The sequence below is a fragment of the Heliconius melpomene genome, chromosome 11 (assembly GCF_056956725.1).
Source record: "Heliconius melpomene rosina isolate 202511_hmr_F chromosome 11, ASM5695672v1, whole genome shotgun sequence".
Taxonomy (NCBI): Eukaryota; Metazoa; Arthropoda; class Insecta; order Lepidoptera; family Nymphalidae; genus Heliconius; species Heliconius melpomene.
The window spans coordinates 8,802,148-8,827,144 of record NC_140399.1 but is presented as its reverse complement, the minus strand read 5'-3'; the positions used below and the strand labels follow the sequence as shown (position 1 = coordinate 8,827,144).

The 24,997-nt window shown below is 36.0% G+C and overlaps 2 protein-coding genes across 2 annotated transcripts in view; one reads left to right on the top strand and one right to left on the bottom strand.

Annotated features, from left to right (window-relative positions):
* HERC2 (E3 ubiquitin-protein ligase HERC2) overlaps positions 1–24,997 on the bottom strand; it is a 48,762-nt gene that overhangs the window by 10,641 nt on the left and 13,124 nt on the right. The window contains exons 26-72 of the mRNA XM_085192591.1: positions 24,687–24,899; positions 24,241–24,403; positions 23,844–23,962; positions 23,333–23,505; positions 22,666–23,252; positions 22,462–22,586; positions 22,007–22,374; positions 21,421–21,587; positions 21,181–21,320; positions 20,876–21,059; positions 20,351–20,578; positions 20,065–20,183; positions 19,590–19,785; positions 19,202–19,353; positions 13,617–13,710; positions 13,238–13,389; positions 12,699–12,840; positions 12,370–12,495; positions 11,778–11,936; positions 11,525–11,626; positions 11,230–11,331; positions 10,847–11,079; positions 10,689–10,757; positions 10,290–10,461; positions 9,949–10,044; positions 9,420–9,574; positions 8,741–8,968; positions 8,218–8,337; positions 8,032–8,133; positions 7,744–7,899; positions 7,327–7,488; positions 6,981–7,211; positions 6,423–6,546; positions 6,064–6,182; positions 5,612–5,767; positions 4,990–5,221; positions 4,547–4,686; positions 4,130–4,282; positions 3,569–3,688; positions 3,074–3,209; positions 2,810–2,962; positions 2,306–2,473; positions 1,858–1,955; positions 1,619–1,775; positions 1,115–1,308; positions 558–844; positions 15–235 (exon numbers count right to left, since the gene is read on the bottom strand). Coding sequence (XP_085048717.1) covers positions 15–235; positions 558–844; positions 1,115–1,308; positions 1,619–1,775; positions 1,858–1,955; positions 2,306–2,473; positions 2,810–2,962; positions 3,074–3,209; positions 3,569–3,688; positions 4,130–4,282; positions 4,547–4,686; positions 4,990–5,221; positions 5,612–5,767; positions 6,064–6,182; positions 6,423–6,546; positions 6,981–7,211; positions 7,327–7,488; positions 7,744–7,899; positions 8,032–8,133; positions 8,218–8,337; positions 8,741–8,968; positions 9,420–9,574; positions 9,949–10,044; positions 10,290–10,461; positions 10,689–10,757; positions 10,847–11,079; positions 11,230–11,331; positions 11,525–11,626; positions 11,778–11,936; positions 12,370–12,495; positions 12,699–12,840; positions 13,238–13,389; positions 13,617–13,710; positions 19,202–19,353; positions 19,590–19,785; positions 20,065–20,183; positions 20,351–20,578; positions 20,876–21,059; positions 21,181–21,320; positions 21,421–21,587; positions 22,007–22,374; positions 22,462–22,586; positions 22,666–23,252; positions 23,333–23,505; positions 23,844–23,962; positions 24,241–24,403; positions 24,687–24,899 — 7,993 coding nt within the window. The remainder of the gene's footprint in view (positions 1–14; positions 236–557; positions 845–1,114; positions 1,309–1,618; positions 1,776–1,857; positions 1,956–2,305; positions 2,474–2,809; positions 2,963–3,073; positions 3,210–3,568; positions 3,689–4,129; positions 4,283–4,546; positions 4,687–4,989; positions 5,222–5,611; positions 5,768–6,063; positions 6,183–6,422; positions 6,547–6,980; positions 7,212–7,326; positions 7,489–7,743; positions 7,900–8,031; positions 8,134–8,217; positions 8,338–8,740; positions 8,969–9,419; positions 9,575–9,948; positions 10,045–10,289; positions 10,462–10,688; positions 10,758–10,846; positions 11,080–11,229; positions 11,332–11,524; positions 11,627–11,777; positions 11,937–12,369; positions 12,496–12,698; positions 12,841–13,237; positions 13,390–13,616; positions 13,711–19,201; positions 19,354–19,589; positions 19,786–20,064; positions 20,184–20,350; positions 20,579–20,875; positions 21,060–21,180; positions 21,321–21,420; positions 21,588–22,006; positions 22,375–22,461; positions 22,587–22,665; positions 23,253–23,332; positions 23,506–23,843; positions 23,963–24,240; positions 24,404–24,686; positions 24,900–24,997) is intronic.
* LOC146534757 (uncharacterized) lies at positions 13,817–15,201 on the top strand. The gene has a single exon (XM_085192592.1). It carries the CDS (start codon positions 14,037–14,039, stop codon positions 15,063–15,065), a length of 1,029 nt encoding a protein of 342 aa, XP_085048718.1. The 5' UTR covers positions 13,817–14,036; the 3' UTR covers positions 15,066–15,201.

Here is a 24,997-nt window from a genome sequence, read left to right as displayed (position 1 = left end):
AAAAACTAACTCACCAGTCGCATAAACCTTCCCATCCGGTGTAACAGCAAACAAAGTCTGTTCTCCTCCCACGATCAACACAGGGTTCAACGCCGCTAGCGCCACGCAGGGTGCCGGGTTGCGTACTTTAGCGCCCTCTACACCGCCTAGCTGGCCTCTGTGATTGTGACCCCAGCCATATACTGAACAAGCTTGAGTTGTGCTTATCCACCATCCACACCAATCTTCTGGTCGCCTAAGATTAATATGTCAAACATAGTTCTAATTAATAATATTTTGAGCTTCATCCTGCAATACCCATATAACGCAATAAATGGAACTTAATATTGAGACGCTCCGCTTTCCCATCCCCACCAACCAATTTCACACCCATCCAACTTTTGAATGAATGAATTGATATATGTATTCAGTTTCTTGCGCCGCTTCTTCTGTGGCAGTTTCAATGAACTTAATTGTGTGATGCACTTTTTATTTAGATAAAGTTATTTGACTTTGACTGAGCTAGACCAAGGTGTAACGTTTGAATCAAAAGTAGTCCCTGTATATTCAATACTCACTTATTCACCCAATGCAACAACTGTTCATCATGTTGCCTGGTAAATTTCGTGTTATCTTCCCATGAGTTCTGTACTTCCGTGGCGTCTTCGGCGTTATACACTCCCAAGTCTGCCAATCTCTTCCTAACGTCGGACAGGAAGGGCACAGGTAGAGGTGTCCTGCGTATGAGGGAGTCGGCGGTGCGCATGCACAGACAGTAGCGTTTGAACCAAACCCACCGGGCCGCGTCTGTACCAGTGCACACGCGGGAGTCTACTCGGAGGCCACACGCTAGCCATGCTAGCTCCTATTGAAAATTAATAACAAAATATTTATTATTTAACTAATTACTAGACCATTACAAATATTTTTGAAACCAATGAAGTTGCATAAAAATGTCATAAATGTCAGTCCTACTGGAATATATCTTTGCGTCATAAAATATATATATCCATACACTAAAGGTTAAGTTTAAATAATAAGAGTATACTCCTTTGTACCTTAAGTAGTTTGAGTAGGAAAGCAGACCCTGACAATAGCCGGGATTAATGCCAGGAGGAAGAAGACTCCTTTGTACCTTAAGATAATGCGTATGCAGGAGGTGCGTGCCGGTGCGCAGCGCGGACTCCTCGTGGTCGTACTGCGCATGCAGCAGCTGCGGCAGCGCGTGCAGCGCGGTGGGAGGCGCCACGCCATCACCGGCTGCGCCCGCCCCCGCCCCGCAAACCACGCCGCGCAGGCGCCGCACGCACCACACGCGGCCGCGCCATGCTATTAGTAAATTTTATTTATATACAATTTATTTGCATAAAATTCTACTTGTATGATAATTAAAAATGCCCGACCAGAAACATCGAAAAAGTAAACATATTATAACATATTTTTTAAACGGCTGAACTTATTTTCTTTAATCACTTGAGCTTGAGCCAAAAACATTACCGATTAAGTTACCATATACCAAAAAAATAATTTAAATCGGTTTATTTATTAAGGAGCTACGATGCCACAGATAGGCATACAGTTTGATGTGTATATGTGTATACAAACAAGTTAAGTAATAAATTGTAGTACTAAAACTTACATAAGGTAGGCATTTGTGCGCATATAGCTAAGGCTTGTGCCAATCTCGGTGCTAGTTGGTGATCATTAGATATTGCTGTCAACAGAGGCCCGTCTAGTAGCCGCCATGCTAATTCCACTGACGGACAAGACAACACGTATCTATCTGTGCCGTTTTCCTGTTAACAAATAATGTATCAAAATCTCAACCTACATAAAAGAATATGTATGTGTTTGAAGATAATAAACAAAATAGCAAACCATATTAGAATGAGAAGGAAGAACAGGATGAACTGTGAAACGCCATCCCCAGCCGTTGACAGAGCCGTCGCTAGTAAACCTCCACCGTAATTCATCACCTGCAAAAGGAGAAGCGAAAGAGAAGAGAAAAATATTAATATACAGTGAAACTTAATCTTGTAGTGAGTAAACACAATAGTTTTATTTTTAAACGCCTGTCCATAACAGGAATTTGTTTGTTTACAATATAATGAAAAACATCTAATAAAACGCGTAATGTAATACATAAAATCTACCACTACTTGCTGGAAGAAGAAACTTACCACTACATTTTTTACCAATCTTTAATGAATACAGAAAGAGTGTCCGAGCTTCAATACAAAATTATTGAATTGTATCTATTGTATCTATTATGGAATGCATCAAAAATATTTATAAGTTTTAAAAGAAAAAACAATTTAAAACTTACCATTCACGACAATTTCCTGCGCCCAATCCGAAGGTTCTCTTCCGGAGCGCGTCGCCAGCACTCTACCAGCGCTGTCCGATATAGTGAGAGGGTCGTTCCTCCGCTCAGTGGAACAACCCTGCTCGAATGTCACTCGGAGAGATGATGCTCCGGGAATTTTAACAACACCTGATAAATTATTGGGTATTATTTAAATTTCAACTCAATATGTTAATATTTTTTTTAAAGACAATAATATATTTTTTCACCAATTACAAACACTCTTCTCTCACACGATTTTTTTACATAACTTTTTTTAGAAATTAATTGAAAAATATAAGCAATCTATTTTCACCCAAATATAAGAATATATTAAAAATGTTGAACAGGCTTGGCAGTCCATGCTGGAAAACCATCTTAGAGATAAAAAAATCACACTAAAAGAATATTCATATTGGCATTTATGACAAAAGATTTTATGATTTCTTTTTTAAATGTGATAATTACTCCAAAACATCAATTTACCTGATATATCAGTATCATCAGCATAAGGATGTGGACTGTCCACAGTGACCGGGTGTGGAGGAGCTCTGTTCCCGCCCGCAGCTGCTTCTTCTAGTTCACATACACACACTTCCACTACCATGTCTGCGACCGCTGGTTTGCTTGAGCATAGAGCTATAGAAAATTATACTCATTATGACAAAGACATACTTAAAGAAAAAAGGCAACCAAAATATTTTAAAACGGAGTGTCAAAACATTAGGTTCCCGTATCCTCTCTGCTTACCCATAAGCACATCCGTAATAACTTTAACAGCATTGCTCGAATCTGGAACTCGGCCGGCAGCAGCTAGCTTCAATAGATCCACTAGGGCGCGAGCGTCAGATTCGCCGAGCTGCGATGTGAAGTCGTCCAACGCCAACTATAATTAAAACAAAATATAATAATATTATTGGTAATTAATTTCCGCGCCATGTAATTTTGGAGGCATTGCGTGTTAAGTGGCAAAACTTAACGCCGAACTTTGCCTAGTTACCAGAGTAAGAAAATAAAAGAAATTTTTCATTTCCTGGAGTGGGAATCGACCCCACAACCTATCGCGTTTACAGGCCAATACTGGCCTTTTACCAATATTTTTATTTTAAATTAATCCAATACATTAATAATACACATTTTAATCTTATAGTAGTATGTAACCATTAATGTATTAAAAACCACTACTATATCTTATTAGATAGACATAGTTTAATAAATAAAACTAATAAAATCAGTATAATTTACTTTAGGTGCCTCAGCCTGTTGCACTGTCATGGTCGCCGCGGCCACCGACACTGCGCTCGATGACATTACAGCTGAGTGGCGGGATGATATCGACCCACTGAGTGGACTGCTCGCACCGCTCTGTGTGTTATAATTACATAAGTGTATATAAATAATTGTTATTTTAGCTTTACTGTCCGTATCACAGTATATAATGTTTAATATTAGTTAAGGTATGTTTAGGAGTAGTGTGTAAGGCTTAACATTGATTCTTTGCAAATATATGAATTATGTACTTCTGTATATTTTAAGAATGGCAAGACAACTAATTTTAATACCATTACTAAATATTGTTCCTTCTTAAAAAAATATATAAAAATTCAAAAATATTCTTCATTTAATTCAATAACAGTCATTATTTTTACATAACTGTATAGTGAATATAGAATATATGAATCAAGTCAAACTCCCGTTTTTGTTAGCAGTTTCGCATTTCAATAACTATATTAATATAAAGTAACTGTCATCAACCAGTAATCTAATAAAATCAAAAATATTTTCTACTAATGTTTCGGAACTTACAGGTAAAGTAGCTCTATCAGCCGGAGCCTCCCCGCCCCCGGTGCGCGCGTCCGCCTCCACGTCGTCGTCCTCAGAGTCCATACCTGCCACCACCGGCGGCGCCATGGAGCAAGCTTCGTGCGCCCTCAATGCTTCCACTAGGAGGGTACGCGCCTGTGATGCCATTTGTTTTATATTAGTTTTCCCAAGTATTCGTTTTTAAATGCACATTAATGCTCACCTCAGCAATCCGAGCTCAAACGCACACACAGTTTATTTAACTATTTGATCGTTTGATTAATTATTTGATAGTTGGAATTTCTGACAACTCGGACACGTAACATTGCCTTACATTTATAACGAAATCGGTACTTTTAAAAAATAGAACAAGAACAACCATTATTAGATTTTATAAAAAGTATCAAAAATATCCATCACCTGTGTAATATGTAGAGCTAATAATATAAGAGACAATGCATGCTGCACAGCCACAGGCGGCTCTAGCGCTAGTGAGGACGCCGCTAACGACGGACGTTGGCCTTGCGGCTCATCTACAGCCGCTTCGTCTGAGTAAAGACCTGTTGTATTACAAACAAATTTTTATATTAATAAATAATATGTTAATGTATTGGTAATATACCTTATTTTTTTTCTCATCCGCTTTATTGTCGACCTAGCTTTGTAGTAAAGTGAATACATATAACCAATGATACAGTACACTGTTATATTACCACAGCGCTCGAGTATGCAATTTTCCTGAACCTAATTACCAAACCTACAACAGGAAATCCACTACTGTAAACAATCAATCCTTTTAAACTAACGAAGTAAGTTTTTTTTTGTTACAAAATGATAAAAAAAATAAACAAATAAAAGATCACCTAAGCTATGCGCCCCCAGCGGATCCTTCAGCGTGGGGAAAGGTAAAGGCGTGACATGCGGCGCCTGCACGTCCTGCTGCATGGCGGGCCGCACCGCCCACGCGGCCGAGTGCGAGGAGCCTGCGGCGGCACGGTGGACGCCTTCCACGCCCGCTACAAGCGCCGGGCGCCGGTTGACACACGTGGTGCCGTTACCTTGCTGCCCGTGGTCGTTATCGCCCCATGCCCACACCTTCAAATATTATCGCGAAGTAAGTAAGCTCAATTTTTTAATATTGTGACTTGTGTGTAAGGCAAAACTCATGATACGGCCATGAGTTATTTGTCTTACTACCAGACCGAGAAAATTTGCAAAGAATATCTTAAAATCACAATCACAAATATTGTACTATTCTAAATGAATTATATTATTCAAGTCATAAATGGATCCAAATAGAATGAGTAAACCCAAAATATTATTTCTTTGCTTTATTTCAACTAGTGGGTGAAAATGTAACCTTTGAAAATTTGATATCAACTTAAGTACCGAGGTATGGTTTTAATAAGAATTGACAATAGAATATTAATTTTATTATTTAAGATTTTTCTTCTTAAGTAGCCTGCCACTAGCACAATATTATACCTGGTTCTCACTAGTAACGGCCAAACAATGTAAAGCGCCGACAGCAACATGTATAACGCGACGGCCCCGCAACGCTTCGACTATGGTGGGACGGCGGACATGCGCGTCGCCTCCGTGTCCCAGTCGGAAGTAGTCGCCTTTACCCCACGTCCATACCTAATACATAATAAACAGAAATAAGCAAAAGAAGTTTTCATAGTCATAATTTTAATATAACATTCATATAATTCGGATCCCAGGATCTATTGATGAAAATAAAAAAAATACAGTTGTTTTAGATAGACCACTTGTCGAAGATGGCTACATATAGGCCATATTACACCACGTTAATCGTTTCAATGCTGTACCTGCGGTCATACACATAGTCTTAGTGCCGTACTTTTTAATATATATTTGAAATAAAATTTGCAATAATATTATAAAAATTAATTTATTCTTAAAAAAGTTATTACCTCTCCATCCCTTGTCAAAGCTAAGCTGAACTGGGCACCGCATTCTACTTGTACAACGCCGAGTGTGTTCAATCTTTCTATGTTCATTGGAACTGAACACCCATCGGATCCACCCCGTCCTTTGAATAAAAAAATCAGTTAGTTACAATTCTTAGATTTTTAACAAGGAAAATTTATATTTTTCTACATAGTAACTAAACTAAACATTAAGAAAATATAGTTTTATCCACTTTCGAAATGAAGGAAATGAAACTCTCTTAACGGATCATCAATAAAAATAAAATAACAGAATCTAACGCAATGTTCTAATCAACAAAAAGAACATAAATAACAAAAAGAAAAAAATAACAAGCTTATACCTAATTTACCAAAGTCACCGTCGCCCCACGAGAATACTTTGCCACACGCTGTGAGAGCAAGCGTCTGAGCGTCGCGCGACCCGCATGCTACTTGTATCACCCTGAAACCCGCTAGTGCTTCCACCTAGAGAATATAAGTAATGAATATTTTTATTATCTGAAATATAACTTCTATTTTCTTCTATCTTTATTAATTAATATAACATGTGATAAAGCAGACTAAATACATTTTATTATTTTTGTGTACTATAATACTGTAAGGATGACACTAAATTATTATAACAATTTTTTGCACTTATCCTAGTTCACCATATTTATAAAGTTTAAGAAAAAAAATAAAGTATATATAAAGTTATATATACTTTATTTATACAAGTTTCTTGTAAAATACAAGAAATTGCAAAACTGCAATAGGTGGATATTTATATGTCGATATTTATCCGCTAATTGCAGTTTTGTTTTTATTGTACTTACATTATTTCCCTTTGAGAAAATATTTTACTTACATAATTTCCGTAACAAGTTTCAAAAAAAATAAAACACTAAAAAGAAACTTACCATCTTAGGCAAAAGCTGCGTAGTGTCCTCCCCGTGCCCCAATCTCCCGTACTCGCCCAATCCCCAAGTGTAAAGGTGTCCGCGGGCGGTCACACATGCACTGTGGGCAGACCCGCACGCTATGTCTACTACTCTTTCACCTGACACAGACTCTATAAGGCGTGGTGCTTCTAATGTAATGCGGTTGCCGTGACCGAGTTTTCCGTCTTCACCTTCTCCCCATGAATAGACCTGTGCATATTACATATTTTTTTGCCGCCGAATGATAGAACATAATAATTGTCAAATATATGAAAAACCTTTTTAATGCAAATAAAATTTAATAAATACTGATTCCGAAACAAACCTTCCCATCAGCAGTAAGAGCAAGAGCATGTTTTCCACCAGAGTGTACGGCGATGCGTCGCACGAGCACGTGTGACAGATAAGGGTTTGCGCGAGGCGTCGACACGTTATTGCTGTGGCCCAGGCCTAATCTACCGTTTGTGCCTTCACCGCAGGCGTAGAGCTGGAAAAAGTACTTTAATTACTGATTTGTATTAACTTAATAATATATTTACCGATAGTTAAAAGTATTGAATGTCTTTGGCAGCATTGTGCTATGATTTTACTAATAACGTTAGCATTGTATTTTAAGCAACTAAAATATATAAATGCTGCTAACCTCCACCTCGAATAGTGAAGTGAAGGCGAGTATTAATACATGTTAAAAGGTCCCATGAAGACAAACAACAATAAGAAAAAAAAAATCAAGAACAATTACCTTTCCGTCATGAGATACAATAAACAGCGTCTTAGATCCACCAGCAATGTGTAATGGACGTAAAGCACTTAATACTGGAGAAAATACTGGAACTTTAACTTTAGATCCTTTGACGCCGCCTAACTGGTCTTTATCATTTAGCCCCCAGACATAGACCTATAATTAAGACAAAACTTGCTTAAGTAGATGTGATACTAAGCATTACTAACCGAATGAAAATTATTAATGAAAATAAGTTTCCTTAAAATTATTATAAAATTACGATATACTAATAATAACGTTTAATACCTTTGGACAATCATTTGGCAGTGTAGGAGGATTATTATCAGAGTTTACGACGCTTGTAGGATTATCTTTTTCCATCCAATCTTCAGCAACGAAATTCATATTCTGAAATTAAAAAAACATTTCAGGTTTTTGACAAGTGTCCTTCAAGATTGTTTAATTAATATAAAAAATACATTTTGAGCTTACCGATAGAATATCAGTGTACATAGGATTTGGTCTGAAGCCGGTAATGTACAACCCATGTACTCGACAATCAGCATTCACGTTTCGATTTTGCTTTATTCCAATTTCTATGCATGGATAATACTGCAACGGAATATATATTATTAAATAATATTTTTGAATATCATATATGATTTATATTAATGTTTTTTTTATATTTATGAAATTCCTTATTTAAATTACCTAATATATTTAATATATTTTTCAAATTTTTCATTTAATAAAAGTTTTTTTAAAATCTTAATTTGGAATGACACATTTAAAATGTGGGAAATAATTAATAAATAACACTCTCTCTTGTCAAGTCACCATTGTTAGTTTTCAAACAGCGGAAATTGCTCAAGTATTTCGATACAGAGATTACACAGTTTTCTACGTAACGTTTCCATAGTGAGCTTCCATTCCAGCTTAGTGGTTAAAGCACTAGGACCGTGTGGAGACTAGCTACGTCCAAATTTTTATACACTTTCTAAACAATAAAACTCACCAATTTACAATCGGACAACAGCTGTATCTGAGCCAGGTGCGTGGGCGGGCGGTCCCTGGAGGGCGGTGGCGGCGTGCACGGCACGGCGGCCAGCGGCGACATGGCGGAGTCGTCGAAGGACGCGCCCACGCGCACAGACAGCGCGGCGGGGCCGTGCGCGCCGCCCGCCACGCCGAGGCCAAGACGGCGGATGCGGACTCCGCTACGCATTTCTACGCGAATCCAGTGCTGCAATAGGTTTATTGTGGTAAAATTATTGTTGCGAGTTTTGTTGCCACTAATTTATGCTATTAATTAATAATTAAATTATAACCGCCGTTATGAATCGATTGCGGTATTTGGCTATCATAAGGAGGCATCACTACTCAAACTAGGGACAACAATTATACAATTTCTTCATTATAAATGGTATAAATTATGATTCATATGATTTACATAATTGATAACAAATTATTAATACTTAGGCCCTAACAGTGAAGCGCAGCTGGTATGATTCGATTCCACTCGATGTCTCTCGACTAAATTATTGTCCTCTTTTCACATTTTTGCAAATAAAATATTCTTATTTCCTCGCTATGCCAAAAAAATAGGGAACAGAGTGTTTTATCTTTAAGTTCCCTCTTTCTACCCCTGTTATACAGCGTGAAGTACATACAGCGTGAAAGTAAACAAAAATCACCTGTCCAGTCCCACTGGAACTCTGCCAGTAGGTGTGCGGCTGTGAGTCGAGCAGTCGCCTCGCGCCGGCGCCGGGCCGGCACGAAGAGACGCGCACCGCACGCACTGCGCCGCGCCACCCTACTGCACTACCACCCGCGCTCTCGCCCCATTCCGCTGTTAGGAGAAACTACTTAGTATTCCATGGATTGCAAGGTGAGAAAATCAGAGTACTGCCTGGAACCTACGATCCTAGTATAGGTTTAAAGGGCTTCCTTAAATATACCACTGACCGAGCTTTTTAATCTAACAACACTAAATTCCAAATAATTTTACTAATGCCGTCTTCGAATAATTAATGTTAAGTATTTATCATATTGTGTTCATAAAATTAATAAATAAAAAAAATCACATAACTTGGTATATAAAACAGTGTGAAAATCAAAATCAAAACGTTATCAAATAGACGAAAAGTAAAAAAATAATTATTAATCGTTATCTAGTAACATACGTTTATAATTTTTTTGAAAATATTAATAAAATATGCTTACATTGATCAGTCACCAGTTCCATTTCACTAACTTGTCCCGTCCAGCCAGGCTGTTGAGGAAAGTCGACCGTCAAGTCACGCCCATTTGTAGATATTGCTGAAATTAAATAACTATAAGTCTAAGCACAATAATTATATAGGATGCCTATGTCATTAATTTAAAAAAATAATACTTTGTCTTAATAGATTCGTAAATAAACGAATATGTCATACTAGGTAGACATAAAAGAACTGCGTAATAGCACATATATAGGCAAAATATTAGTGGTATAACGCAGTTCCTGTTAGACGCCACAGAAAAAAACAAACAATATATAAAAAAACCAATCCATTCCATCTCACCAGTAACGGTGCCGACGCAAGTGTGATCTATACACCCCCACTTGTAACGCGGTTGGGTGACGGCGGCACGCACGCGCACGCGGTCCCCTGATGCGAAGGGCGGCGCGCCTGACACTACTTCCGCGTGTAGTGCGCGTATGCCTGACACGCGACCTAGGCCTCGCCATTCGACCTGGACAGATAATATAATTATAAGATAGAAAAATATTTTATTCAAATTTATAGAAGTTATGGGAAGGCTCTGATTTTAGGTAACAACGAGAAAACATTAAATATTTAATAGTAATCATAGTTTTTCGGAGAGCGCAGCCTTGAACGTTATACTTAAACAGACAGAGACTGTGATAGTACTGTTAAGTTAAGTTAGGTCGTATCTATAGCAAAAATAAAATAACTTACGTGTAGGAAAACATTTTGCTTAATATCGCGTTCTACTTTTTGCACTTGTCCGACATCACCTAATGCGATCTAAAAATATATATTATTTTTTTATTTCAGTCAACGAAAACCTAAAAAAAATAAGTAAACAAAAGTTGAAAATCTGTAAAAATCCTTACACTTTCATAAGCTTTGCAGCATCTAACGGTCATTCCCGGAGATATTATATCAGACAAGTATTGAGCATATTCATCTTCAGAAGCAAAACAACTTCGCCAACGGTATGGAGTTTGTTTTTTCTCTTGTTTAGACGATGTTGGTTTCACTTCGAATACGGAATCGTCCATGCCTTGTTGGGGTAACTCTAATAAATACGCTACTAGAGCTTCAACTGAAGGCAGGCTCGTTCCACCTAAAAATATATTTATTTTGCTTTGTATTACAAAAAAAATAATACATACATTTTGTAGTCATTCTGAAATTCATCAAGAAAAAATTGTGATTTCTTATTAGTATATTGAAATTATTAATAATTATATTTAAAAAAAGCATAAAAATTTACCTAGAGTTTGAATAGCCCCATATACAGCGTGCCTCGAAAAGCCCATTTCTATTACTTGTTGGACTTGTGAAGAATTGGCCCAAGTATTTAAATCCTTACGTGCTAAAATACAAAATTTAAACACGTATAAACAGTATTCAGATGAAGTTAAAAAATTTACAGTATAAGTGATGCCTAAATAAATCGCCTAATTAAATAAAGCAAAATGCGATTTATTACAATAAAATTTAATTATTACTAATATACTTTCAACTATTATTAGTATAATTTATTAGTTAATAATAATAATACTTACACAACGAGGCTGTACTAGTTGATGGTCCCATTGACACTTGCATAACATTACTTTTGTCTATGATAGGTATCTCTGGAGGAGTGTCGAAATCTTTTTCATCTCCTACAAATAAAAGTTAAATAATTTCCTGATATTCATAAGCTTTTTTTGTAGTTTTCCAGAAATATGGCAAAATTGTACTTGCGTGTTGAGTGGCGCAACTCAATCCATAATTGTGTTATATTGAATGTCAATATTTTCAACCTATATATACCTGCAATATGAGCTGCCAACTGCTGAACAATAGTGAGAGCAGCTGCAGCCAGATCTTTCGGAGAATGTGATGCTGCGAGTGGACTCGGTCGAGTTGCCAATGATAGTAGACGTCGGAGTAACGTGCCTTCAGTACCTGTTGTAGCTCTTTCTATTGAACCTGTTATTTTGAAGTGAAAGTTGGAGTAATGGTTATTGGCAGACAACATTATTTTAATTAAAATAAATGGAATATTTAATTTTATTCGATTTAGAGACAATTGTAGCTAATTAATATAAGATTATAACTGTAAAAGCAAAGGTTATGGGTTCGATAGTCACTTGAAGTAATGATTATAATATATTGAAATTCATCCATCCATCCATTACCTCACTCTAGATAACAATATCCCGAAAATTGGGCGGAGCGGGAACTATGTTTCAACATTCTACCTACCCTGATATGCTGGAAAAGCGTTAAAGCGGTTTTTTTATTTTTAGTACTTAAAAGTATACTACTTGTTTACATATTTTAAATTAATTTAGTTGTATAGTTTATTTCTCTGTGCTGTGTATTGCTGTATTAAAGATTTAATAAATTAAGTTATACGTACCGCCATTATCTGGAGGCTGCATCAATACTTTTCTCAAACGAGTTCGAGTTGTTAATAATCCTCTTACGGCACACAGTGTAAGCAATTCCATTTGTTGTCGTCGAAGACCAAAAACATCCACTTCAGCTAGAAAAAAAATCTCAATTATTAAAAGAAATAAGGCAAAATTGTTTACTAAAAGTTTAAAATAGAATTATTTATACCAATAATTCTAATATAACAAAAATCTTAGAATTTTAGATAAAATTTAAAATAAATCTTTTTTTTTTTAATTTACCACTGCCACAATATTTAATTCATATACAAATAAATAAATAAATAAACAATACCAGGTAAATGATGCGCATGCATAGGTGAGGCTTGCGGCCCCGCGCCTAACAATGCTGCGCATACCCGTAACGCACTCTCGCCTCCACTCAGCGCTTGAGACAGACGTTCACATTCTGCACTATGAACGTTGTTTACGTCAATCTGTGATATTAAAGTAAATAAAGTTTATATTTAGTTTAATTGTTATGACGTCATAAAGACGACGGCTGTAAGTTGAAATTTCTAATCAAGGGATAAATTATTGTCATTTCCTCGCTCTGGTAATATGACAAAGTGTAGCGTTGAGCTCCGCTACTCAACATGCAATGTTTTAAGAGTGGGAATCTTTTAGATTTTATTTTAAGGACTTTAGACATTTTTTATTTAACTTATTTCATTTATATATTTTTTATAAGAAGAATAATCATAAAAATAAAAATCATTACGTAAAAAATAGTCACCTGTATTTTTAAGTTTGTATAAAAAAAAAAAGATTAATTATTACATGTATAAATACTAAGAAAAAGCAAACATCTGTCATGTTACTTTGACAAAATACCTTAGCAGAAGTATTATCTTCATGGATCAGAGTAATCTTAGCTCTTGATGATAACTGAGTGACGACACCGTTCTTAGGTGGAGAACCGGCGTACACACGCTGACCGAGTCTTATCCGCCATTCCATTCCACCTACTACTCCTAATGTTCCAGCTGAAAAGAAAAATAACTTATTGTAAAACAAAATACATTAACTTCTCTTTATTTAAATTCTTATTCATTGCTGAATGCTTTATGTAAACATTGCTAAAGCTCAATTTCTATTTATCTAATTTAATGTGTATATTAAATTTAATAAGATTTATTTTAAAAAAAGATGAATTAATACGAAAAAAACTTTTGAAAATAACACTATATATTCGATGTTATGGCATGCATACCTATAAGACAACTATTTAACGAGGGCGCAGATGGTTTCATAGTTTGCGTTAAATCTTGGCTAGTGTGTGGCCACCAATGCCAATCATTTGTAATCTGTAAAAAAAGTAAAATAAAAATGGATGATTCTAAAATGTATGTGTTGGTATATCTGTAAAATGATGTTAAAAAAAAGGTGGAAAAAGTTCCAAACGGTGGAAAAAGTTATTTATCGGGAGTGAATTTGTTTACTATATCCAATTTATAGTGCGTAGCCTGTAATATTCATTATATATAGAAGAAATGTGAATATATTAAACTATCATATCGAAGATTCTATTTTTAACGTTCGTTCGTTAACGAGTTCAAGGTCAAGTGAAAGGTGTTTACTACAAACGCGTACGCGTAGTTATAAAGCAAATAAACGTGCTATTCGTTGCATTATGGAATGTAAATTGTGTTCTGATTTTTTAAAGATTGAGGACTCAATCAAATGCACGGCCTGTTTGGGATTTTTTCATTACTCCTGTGCCAGTTTAAAAGACATTGATTTTAAAAAAATGCTGCCTATGAACAAGGCCAAATGGAAATGTCCTGCCTGTAAGCCTACTAAGAAAGGCAGCACTAATATTAGTCCTGGATTGTCCGCTGCAGGTTCAAGCTGTATCGCCTTGGAGTCCACTCAACCTCAATTACAGTTACTGCAAGATAGTGGTTTGAAATCAATTATCACTTATTTTGATGACCGTTTCAATAACCTTCATGCCATTGTGGAATCATTTAAATGTTCCGTCACTGAGGAACTTCGAAATCTCTCTGAGGCTGTTAATACCTGGTCTTCAAAAATTGCTCATATTGAGTCCTCTGTCAATTGTCTAACGGAGCAGATGAACGATTTTGACCTACAACTGTCTAAATTAAATAACTATTGTACCGAAGTCGATGATTTGAAGCTAAAGATTAAAGAATTGTCGGAAAACTCCATTAGAAGTGACCAATGGGTTCGTCGTTCTAACATTCAAATTAACGGAGTGCCGTATAAGAAAGGGGAAAACTTAATCCAGATTGTTAAAACATTAGCATCTAAAAGCGGCTTTCCTATTAATGTTGATACGGATGTGGACTTTGTAACAAGAGTAGCAGTAAAGAATGATACTACTGACGGTAAACCCCGTCCAATTATTTTGAAAATGCAGTCGCGTTATAAAAAAGACGACTTTCTCTCATCAATACGCAAGCTGAAGGGACTACTTGCGTCTGACGTGGGCTTCACCGGCATAAATAATCCCATATATGTCAATGACCACCTATCTACATATAATAAGGCTTTACTGAATAATGCTAGGCGCAGAAGTAAGGAGAAAGGGTACATGTATTGCTGGGTCCGAAATTGTACTGTTATGGTCCGTAAAACACATAATTCTCCGGTTATCCATATCTCTTCTAATGACTGTTTAAAAAAAATCTCGTAAGAACTATAGTGATATTGATATACGATTATTGTGTTTGTGTTATTTTGTTAATTAGTTTTTATTTTATTTACAATTGTTGCTTTATGGAAGTGTTAAGGTGTCTCTATTTGGGCTATTATAATTATTTTCATCTTTATTCTTGCGTTTCGTTGGTTTACTGCAATTATACTCAGTCAATTAATGTGATATGTCCTTTATTATTTTTATTGCTATATTCAAATTTAAACATAATTATTATACCTTTGTTTTTATATAATTATTTTTCACATTATTATGGCTCTTAATATATTCTATCAAAATGTCAGGGGACTTCGTACTAAAACTGAACAATTTTATCATAGCTTGCTAAACAATAATTATGACGTAGTCTGTTTAACGGAGTCGTGGCTGTTAGACGGAATTTGTGATAAGGAACTCTTTGACCCCCGTTATATTGTATACCGAAATGATCGGGACTACACACGCTTAGGAGTAAAGAGAGGAGGTGGTACTCTCATTGCTATCCGGCAAGGAGCCGCATTTATTGATATTCAACACCCCAGCGCGCCCCCTCAATTACCTGATGCTGATATAACGAGCCTTAGTTTGATTCTTGGGCAAGGCTCATATCGTAAAAAGTTCCACCTATTTTGCTGTTATTTCCCCCAAAATCCGAAACAACGCGACTCTGAAGCGATTTTCTTTGAACACATGTCGGACCTTTATTTTAATAACCGCAGCGATAACTTTATTATATTAGGTGACTTCAATATTAGCGAAGCAAGGTGGTTGTTACAGTCTGATGAGCACCTCGCTATTCAGAATCCCTCTGACAATAACCTAATCTTACAATTGTTCGCATTCATGTCAATCACCGGATGGAGACAATACAATTCCATTTTTAATAAGTATAATAGGCTATTGGATCTCATTTTATCCAATTCCGCTTGTGTTGTTGCGAGGACTGACCCATTATCACTACCTGAAGATGGCCATCATCCAACTCTTTTAATAAGTGTGGAGGAAGGTGTCCCTCACAAATTATTGAGAGAGCCTCCACGCATTGTACATCGTTTCCATGATGCCGACTATGAGGCCATTAACTCTGAATTAAATAAAATTAATTGGGTCCAACAACTCTCTTCTCACAATGTCTCGGACGCAGTTGATAGATTTTACCTTTTAATAAATAATGTTGTTGACAAATTAGTTCCAACTAAAACTGTATACAGCAATAACAAATTTCCAGCTTGGTACTCTAGACGTTTAATAAAACTAGTAAATAAAAAACTTAAATTGCATAGGAAATGGAAGATTTACGGCAGAAGTAGTGACTATAAAATATTTTCTGATCTACGGCATGAGACAAAACATATGGAGTTGGAATGCTATGTTCGGTTTATTGATAAAGCTGAAAGCAATATTCGTTACAGTTCAAAACAATTTTGGTCCTTTGTCAAGTCAAAACGAGTGAATGATTGTATTCCTGACAGCATAGTTTTTAACGATCAAATCTCCTCTGATGGCCAGGCTATTGCCAACACTTTCAACTCTTACTTCCAATCTGTGTTTGAAGTTAATACAAGAATTGTAGTTGGGGAAACTAATTGTGCTTCGGAGAATAATCTTTCTATAAATAATGTCAGTATTACTCGTGAGATCATAAAAAAGTATCTTTTGAAACTTGACCTTTCTAAAGGTTCTGGGCCTGATAAATTACATCCTATATTTTTAAAATGTTGCAGTTCTGAAATCTCTGTTCCATTACACATATTGTTTTCAAAATCTTTACAATCGGGGTCTTTGCCTCATATTTGGAAAAGGTCTATTATTGTCCCAGTCTATAAAAGTGGTGATAAGCAAAATGTTAAAAATTATCGTGGAATATCAAAACTTTCTGTTATTCCCAAATTATTAGAAAAAATTATTTACGATAATCTATTTCCTCTTATACGTCCTCAACTAATCCCGCAACAACATGGTTTTATAAACAAACGCTCCACAGAAACTAACCTCTGTGAGTTTCTAGTTGAAGTCCTCTACGCTATGAATAGTGGGTATCAAGTCGATGTTATCTATACTGACTTTTCGAAAGCATTCGACAAAATTTCACATTCTTTGTTAATTGACAAAATTAAACAAGCTGGTATACATGGTGATCTTCTAAGATGGCTTGAGTCTTATCTCCGAGATAGAACTCAAGCTGTTGCTGTGAGGGGCTTTACTTCTAGTTTTGTGCCTATTACTTCTGGTGTACCACAGGGTTCCCATCTTGGACCTCTTCTTTTTAACATTTTTATCAATGATATTATACAATCTTTTGAACATTCTAAGATACTTCTTTATGCCGATGATGCAAAAATTTTCAAAATTATAAGAGATCAAGAGGATTGCACTAAACTGCAGGAGGATCTAGTCAATTTTGATAAATACTGCGCGTCTAATCAATTATCTCTAAATCTTGACAAATGTTGTGTAATTAGTTTTTGTAGAAAGAAATCTCCCATTCTATTTGATTATCTGATTCGCAACAGGAAAATAAAAAGAGTCTCCATTGTTAAGGACCTTGGTGTATTATTGGACGCCGGTCTTTTATTCGACAAACATATTGCGAATATTATAGGAAAAGCATATAAAATGCTCGGTTTTATATTTAGACAGGGGAGTGATTTTAAGAACATACATACATTTAAGCTTTTGTATAATTCATATGTTAGACCTTACTTAGAGTATGCCTCGCCAGTCTGGAACCCACAGTATGATAAATATGTATTTGCAATTGAAAGTGTCCAAAATAAATTTATACGGCGATTACTTTACAAATTTAAATTAGATAACTCTCATAACCTAAATATACTATCATTAAAAAACGAAGAGGATATAGAGATCAAATTTTTTTGTATAAATTGTTACACAATCTTATAGATTCCAATTATCTGCTAAGTAATATTCACATAAAATGTCCAACTTTTAGTGCCAGATCTAGGGACACCTTTTACATTTCTGCTCGAAAAACCAATTATGCCCAAAATTGTTTTATACTAAGATCTTGTAGGGCATACAATAATTGCTTTAGTGATATTGACATTTTTCATAGTAGTTTGATGCAGTTTTCATGTAAGATCATTGACAAAATTCAAAATTCTGTAAATCCTAACCTAATGTAAACCTTAACCTTTCATTCGTAAAAATCTTTGTTTTTTTTTTTTTTTTCTCTTTAGACAGTAAATTTAATTTTTAATTGTTAATTAGCAACATATTCACTCCATGTTTTATGTATAAGTGGAAACTTTATTGGCAGTTGGAATATGGATATGTATTATACTAAAAAGTACTGTAAAATGCTGTTTGTTTCCCAACTTAAAATAAATAAATAAATAAATAAATAAAAAATATGTAAAAAAAACGCTACCAATCTATTATTATTAGCTAAAATAATAAACAAAAGTTACGTTTTCATAATGAATTGTCATTAACTTTTATAATTTTCTTTTATTAAATTTGACTAATATCTGTGATGCTACATTTTCGTAAATGTGAGAAACTAACAAATTACATTAATAAGATGCTATATCAGTTTAACTTTTAAGCTTATGTTTAGACTATGAAAAAACATATATTTTCAGGAATAATTATTTTACTCAATATCATAGTTTAGAACTGTAAGTTACATCTAATAAGCTAGCCTTTGCTAGTATATTTGAATATATCTAAATTAATTTCAATCTACAGCTATTATTAGAAACTAATAAAACTATCTACAAATAAATCTGTTCTGGAACAAAAGTGCAAATCCCGTTAGAAGGGTACAGCATTCATTCGAATTAATATTATATATTTTAATTTGGATATTATATATCCCATATTTGTGCGAATACGTCGTTAATTGCCGCTACCATTAATAGTGATATTTGAATAACTGATGAGGCATTGCGTGTTACGTGGCGGGACTCAACGCCGCACTTTTCTTCGACATCAGAGCGAAGAAATGAAAATATTAAATATTTAATTTTCTCCAATGAGAATCGAACCCGACGCTTTTACAGTCACACGCTTGTGCTCCTGCACCACGACTAGTCCTTGATAATTACATTTAAATATTGATTCGAAGGATAAAGCGGATATATATCTGATATTCGTTTATTTGTATAAATTACCATTTGGGCGGCCAGCTGTAATTTCTCAAGTAACAACGCAGTTATAGGGCCGTGCCACTGTGGCGTGGAGTGGAGTTGCCGCACTAGGTTGACGATGGCTGCGCATGTAGTTCCTGTATAACTAGCCGTGGCTGGTGCACGCCATCTATTGTCTGTTGAATTAAATATTTTGTGAATAAAATAATAAGACTTATATATAGAATTAGGATTATTAGGAATCATTTTCAGTTTATTTCTTCTGGTAATAAGACAAAGCGTGGCGCGGCTTAGATACGCAATTAATATGTAATCTTGAAAACTAGACGGGAAAAGGGAATCATGTGTGTCCATCTTACTACATGTGTGATACACTGTTACGCTAAATAATCCACGCAGAACACAAACCCACCTATCTCCTCCTCTTCAACGCACACAGGCGTGGCCGTGGGCGCGTGCGCGTGAGCCCGCAGCGCGGGGTCAGCTGCGTGCGTCTCCAGCCACAGGCGGCCCGCCAGCGCCAGCAGCTGCGCCGTCACCGTGCGCCGCCACTCCGCCGCACCACCGTGCTCCGCCAGCACGCGCCGTAACAGCCATAAAGATTGAATCTGACAAGTAAGAATGTATATTTGACGCTTATTAAATTAAATCAAATTAAATCAGCTTCACACTGTATCCTGCACACAGTGGGGTTGGCAGAAGGAACCTAGTGGTAAGACACTCCGTTCCCTACTTTCTGCCAGTAACTCTTTTCTCCGAATGGGAATTGAATTGCGCCACGTCTAAAATATGATTTAAAAAATGTACTTTATATTACATAAACCTTATTAATATGAATAATAAAATACTGTAATGTTTAGATGGTAACAATTTTTATTTGAACCAACCTGCATGTACATCAGATCCTGAGAGATTGTTCTATCTGTAGCTGATATAATACTGTAGCATAGTTCAAACCAGGAGTCCGTGCAAAGAGAAACTTTCATCTCGGGACTTTGAGCACTCGCTGAAAATGCAATATATAGCATTAATTGGACAAGTAAAATTTCAATAGATAAAAAAAGTTTCAATGATTTAAAATTATTATTACTAATATGCACTAAAATTAACGTTAAATAATTTGATAGTCTGTAATTAAATATAATATATAAAAGTATCCAAATATAAGTTTACTTCTCAACAACGCCAGAGCCGTATGCATATGTCCAGCGAAGGCAGTAGGCGGCGGGTACACATTGGCGTGGGCCAACGCCAGCAACCGCCTCTGTAGCGCCGCCACGTTACGACGCGCGGCCGCACCCGCCGCACCGGTGCGTCCCGCGCCCACACAGAGCGCGCGCACCGCTGCTGTACACGACGACCGCACTTCGCTTACCGGCCAACACTCTATGGTGTTCTCGACTGGAATTATTTGTAGTTTATTTGAATATTAAAATAGGCTCTGCGATCATCTTAAGGGTCTCTCTACCGTCCACCGTAAACATCTGTTCAAGTAAATGATTCCTTAAATATTTTTTTATATGTTTAAATTGTTTTTATATCTATTATAGCTATACCTATTATGGTTTTAGTAAACCTTTATGAGCCTTGTTTATGCATACAGTTAGAAGATAGGGTTATTTAATAAATTATTAGGAACTCAGATTGAAACATGATTTTCATTTTATAAATTATTATAATTATCATTTATAACTTTACCATTTCCTTGTACAGTTTCATCAACCGAAGGAGGAGGTGACGGTGATCGTGCCAGTTTAAGATCATATTTCCCCTCCTTCCCCATGCGGTATGAATTGGTCCCGCCCGCGTCCCATGCGACGCGAACCCAGCCATCTTCCCCTACTTCTCCTATCACGCGACCTTCTCCGCCAGGTACACCATCCTTTTAATAAGTTTTTTTTTCAATGAACATAAAGCCTTTACCGGATTCTATCGACTATTATTCATATTATTAATAATATAAATAATTATTGAATTTTAAACACATTAACTACTTATTTTACCTGATCACCCCACTTCCAGTCTTTACCACGAACTACGCGCGTACCAATTTTCATGAGTGAAGCAAGCTCGGGGCCAGACAATGACGCTCCTCTAGCACGCGCGCCTAATCTTTCATCCTCATAAATTATTAAACATTCCGCTATAAATAAAATATATATAATTAAGTATACCTATATATCAATTTCGTGACAAAAAAAAATGTAGAAATTTGCAATGCATAGAAAAAAAAAGTAACTCACATTTTGGTTTAAATCCATTACATATTAATGAGGTATGTTGCGACGTATCTCCACCAATTTGTTTTAGCAAAGTTAAACAAGAACTTAACGCTCCGCCATTAATTAACTGCTCTAATTCTGGGCCCTGACATCCTTCGATGAGTAATGACAAAAGTGTTATGAGAAATCTACAAGCAAATAAGTATCATATAGAGATTACAATTTTCTATATATTGAATTTTTGTAGCTTCATACTTTATCCCGCACAAAACAAGGTAGGCGGAGGGAACATAGTGTTAAGACACTCTGTCCCCCATTTTCCGTTGAGATCTGGAGGCATTGCGTGTTGAGTGACAAGTCACCACCACTCTTTGCCTCGATACCAGAGGGAAGAAATGAAAATATTTCATTTTCTTGAGTGGGAATCGAATCAACCACAGTGTCGCGTTTACAGTAATACGCTTCTGCCCCTGCGCCACGACTGGACATAAAAAGTCAATGAAGTGTTATTACATTAAAGTACAAAAACCTTTCATATAGTCTTTAAGTATATTTTATTTGTTTTTCATATATTTTTTAAATATACATTAATAATAATAGCACATACCTAGCTCTAGAAGGCTTGTTTAGTAGGGCATGTGCTCCATAATTGGCACTCATTTTTAATGGCAATGGTTGGCTCTGTTCGCCTTCAAGAACTCTAGCCCTTAGCTCGATAAGAACATAATCCATTAGTTTCGATCTTTCTTGAAGAACCATATATTTTAAATACGGTATCACAGATTCTATTTTTTCTAAAGGCACTGTCATTGGTATAGAAGGTTTAATTGGAGCATTTGGCACTGAGTCCGCCATCGAAGCTCCTAATAAGCCAGAAAGAGCACCATACTTCACACTTTCCGATAAAGTTTGGGAAGAATGTAAGATAGTATTTATAATTGTGTAGCCAGTTTTTCTTATTTCTGCTCTTTGTACCTGGAATTAAATAAAAAAGAAACATATTAATGTAAAATATTACGTGAATATATTTAAAAATTTTGTTTATAGATTTGATATCAATACCTGGCAATACAAAGCCCGTCTTAATATATCAATATCACAGGGTTCTTCAGTCATGACAAAGTCAATGATAGCTGCCGTCAAACTCTGTTGCTCTGGCGTCACTTGCTCAAGCATCCAGTATAAGTCTGAAATCAAATACCATTATAGCTACTGTCAATTTAATTCTAATCTAATGCCTCACATAAGTCTACATTATTATATTACCTTTTTCATCGCATGCCAGTCTCGCCACCCACGCATTAACAAATTTATTTCTTTCAGAATTATCGTCATCTTTTTCTTCATCCGCCACTATTAGCTCATTTTTCAAGTCATCAGCCAATAACAATACTTGTTTTTCACTTTCCAGTGATTCTTTGAACACCGAATTATCTGTCATTTCATTGATAGAACTTATAGAAATTTCGTTCGTGGGTGTTTTGTCGTCATCTTTGTCGTACATTTCATCTCTCTCTGAAAGCTTTAAATCAACACGACCTTCATGCCGCATGTCATCGAAATTCGAAGCATTTTTTAGTTCTTTGTCGAGTGCTCTATCTTTGAGTTTTAATTTGGGTTTAGATTGTAAATTAGACAACTCTCTAGGATTTGGATCACTGGATCCTTCTAAATTGCTCTGAATTTTAGGTGGTTCTACGATGATCGTTTGAACGTCTTCTATTTTAATATTTTGAGTTCCTATAGTAGATTTAATTAATAAGGCGTCTCCTTGCAATAAGCTACCTGTTGCTTTCAGCATGCTCTTGCTTAAACTATTTTGCCTATTTCGTAAATCTTTCGTTGTTTCGAAACTAAAAAAATACAAATTATTCTAAAATCATACACTTCTCTAATTTATAAATATCAATCATCTTATACCAAGTGTACTTACCATTTATTAAACGAAGGTGATTTAGCCATCCTCATGACTTTCTGAAATATTCTTTTAGCTGTGGGCGGACGGCGCGCGGGCGGTCGTGAGTGAAGCGCCGATACAGCCGGCGATATTGCCGCTCTTACTTCGTGTAACAGAAACCTTGCTCTTTCTAATGGAGCTGCACAGACCTAAAAAAAATTGCTTCACGGTATATCCTGCATATAGTAGGGTAGGCAGAAAGAACCTAGTACTAAGACACTCAATGTCCCATTTCGGACTAATTTTCTAGACGCCACACGTCTTGCCTTCTTACCAGAGTGTATAATTAAAAAATAATTTATATCCCCAAATGTGGGAATAAAACCTGCAACATTTACGTTAAGATAAATTAGACACCGTGCCTCTATGCTACGACGGTTTCTAAGTTCTCCCTAAAAATTTATAAAAATATACAATACATTTTTATTGGCTAAATAAAATTAATAATTATATTTGAATATATTAGATTAATTTTGATTAGACTAACCTCCTTGTATCCTCTTGATAGCTGCTGCCGTGTCCTCATAAGAGTCCATTTACTTTGTTGAACAGCTTTTACGATTTCGGACATAGCTGGAGACAGTTTTACTTCACCTTTATCTTTTTCTAAAAAATGCATAAATACCAAACAATACTTAAATCGAACGAAATCATTCCAAATATAATACATAAAATTTTAATATGTTGTTTTACATTGTATTTCTGTGAACTCTATATTTTTTTAAGAATCACGAAGTTTCTTAGTCCGGTCCAATTTATTTTAAAGTATTTTTGTAATTTATAGCAATGTGATTTAATGTATTGTAACATTGTCTGTGGGAGGATTAAAAAGATAATCTTATATAGATAGTCTAACAGTCTAATTAATTATAATTAATTAATACCCGCAGTAGCTGTAGCTAGAGCATGCTCTTTCAATCCCGCATGATATAACAAAGCAGCTAACAACGCCCGTCTTAGTTCCTCGAGGGGATGTTCTGGAGGGAAGTGCGGAGCGCAGCCTTCGCGACGCTCACAGGCCCACCATAAGTGTAACGCTAAAGTATCCTAGGAACATAAACTTCTATTAAAAAAGTTAAATCAGCTTCACGCTTTATCTCGCACACAGCAGGGTAGGCAGAGGGAACCTAGTGTTAAGGATTGAACCTACAAGCAGTCACACTTTGTGCCCCTGCGCCACGACTGGCTAATAAATTACTATGATTTTCAATATATTCAATAAAATTTTTGGTTTCTGCTATATGTTATAGCAATTGCGAGCTTAAATTAAGCTCGCAATTGCTATATAGTAACAAAACATAGCTATACCAAATAACAAAAAAATAAGTACATGTAACTTAGGCTCAGCTAGCGCAAAAAGAAGGCTATCCGCCTTCACATGTGAGACAGTGACATTGACTCTAGGGATGCGCATGCGTGTTTGCGGTGGTAGCAGGGTGTTGGCGAGGTGTGGCACATCACTAGCGGGACTGTTCCCGCCTGTAGAGGAACCACTGCGGGCCTCTGCTTTCTCTTCCTCGAAGGGGTTTGCTGGTTGTGAAGTCTGAAAATTTTAATAATTGAATGATGTCTTTATATCTTTTGCAACTAGTGTTGTGACAAATACTTTTAGTCTTGATTATTTCGATTTTCAAGCCGACA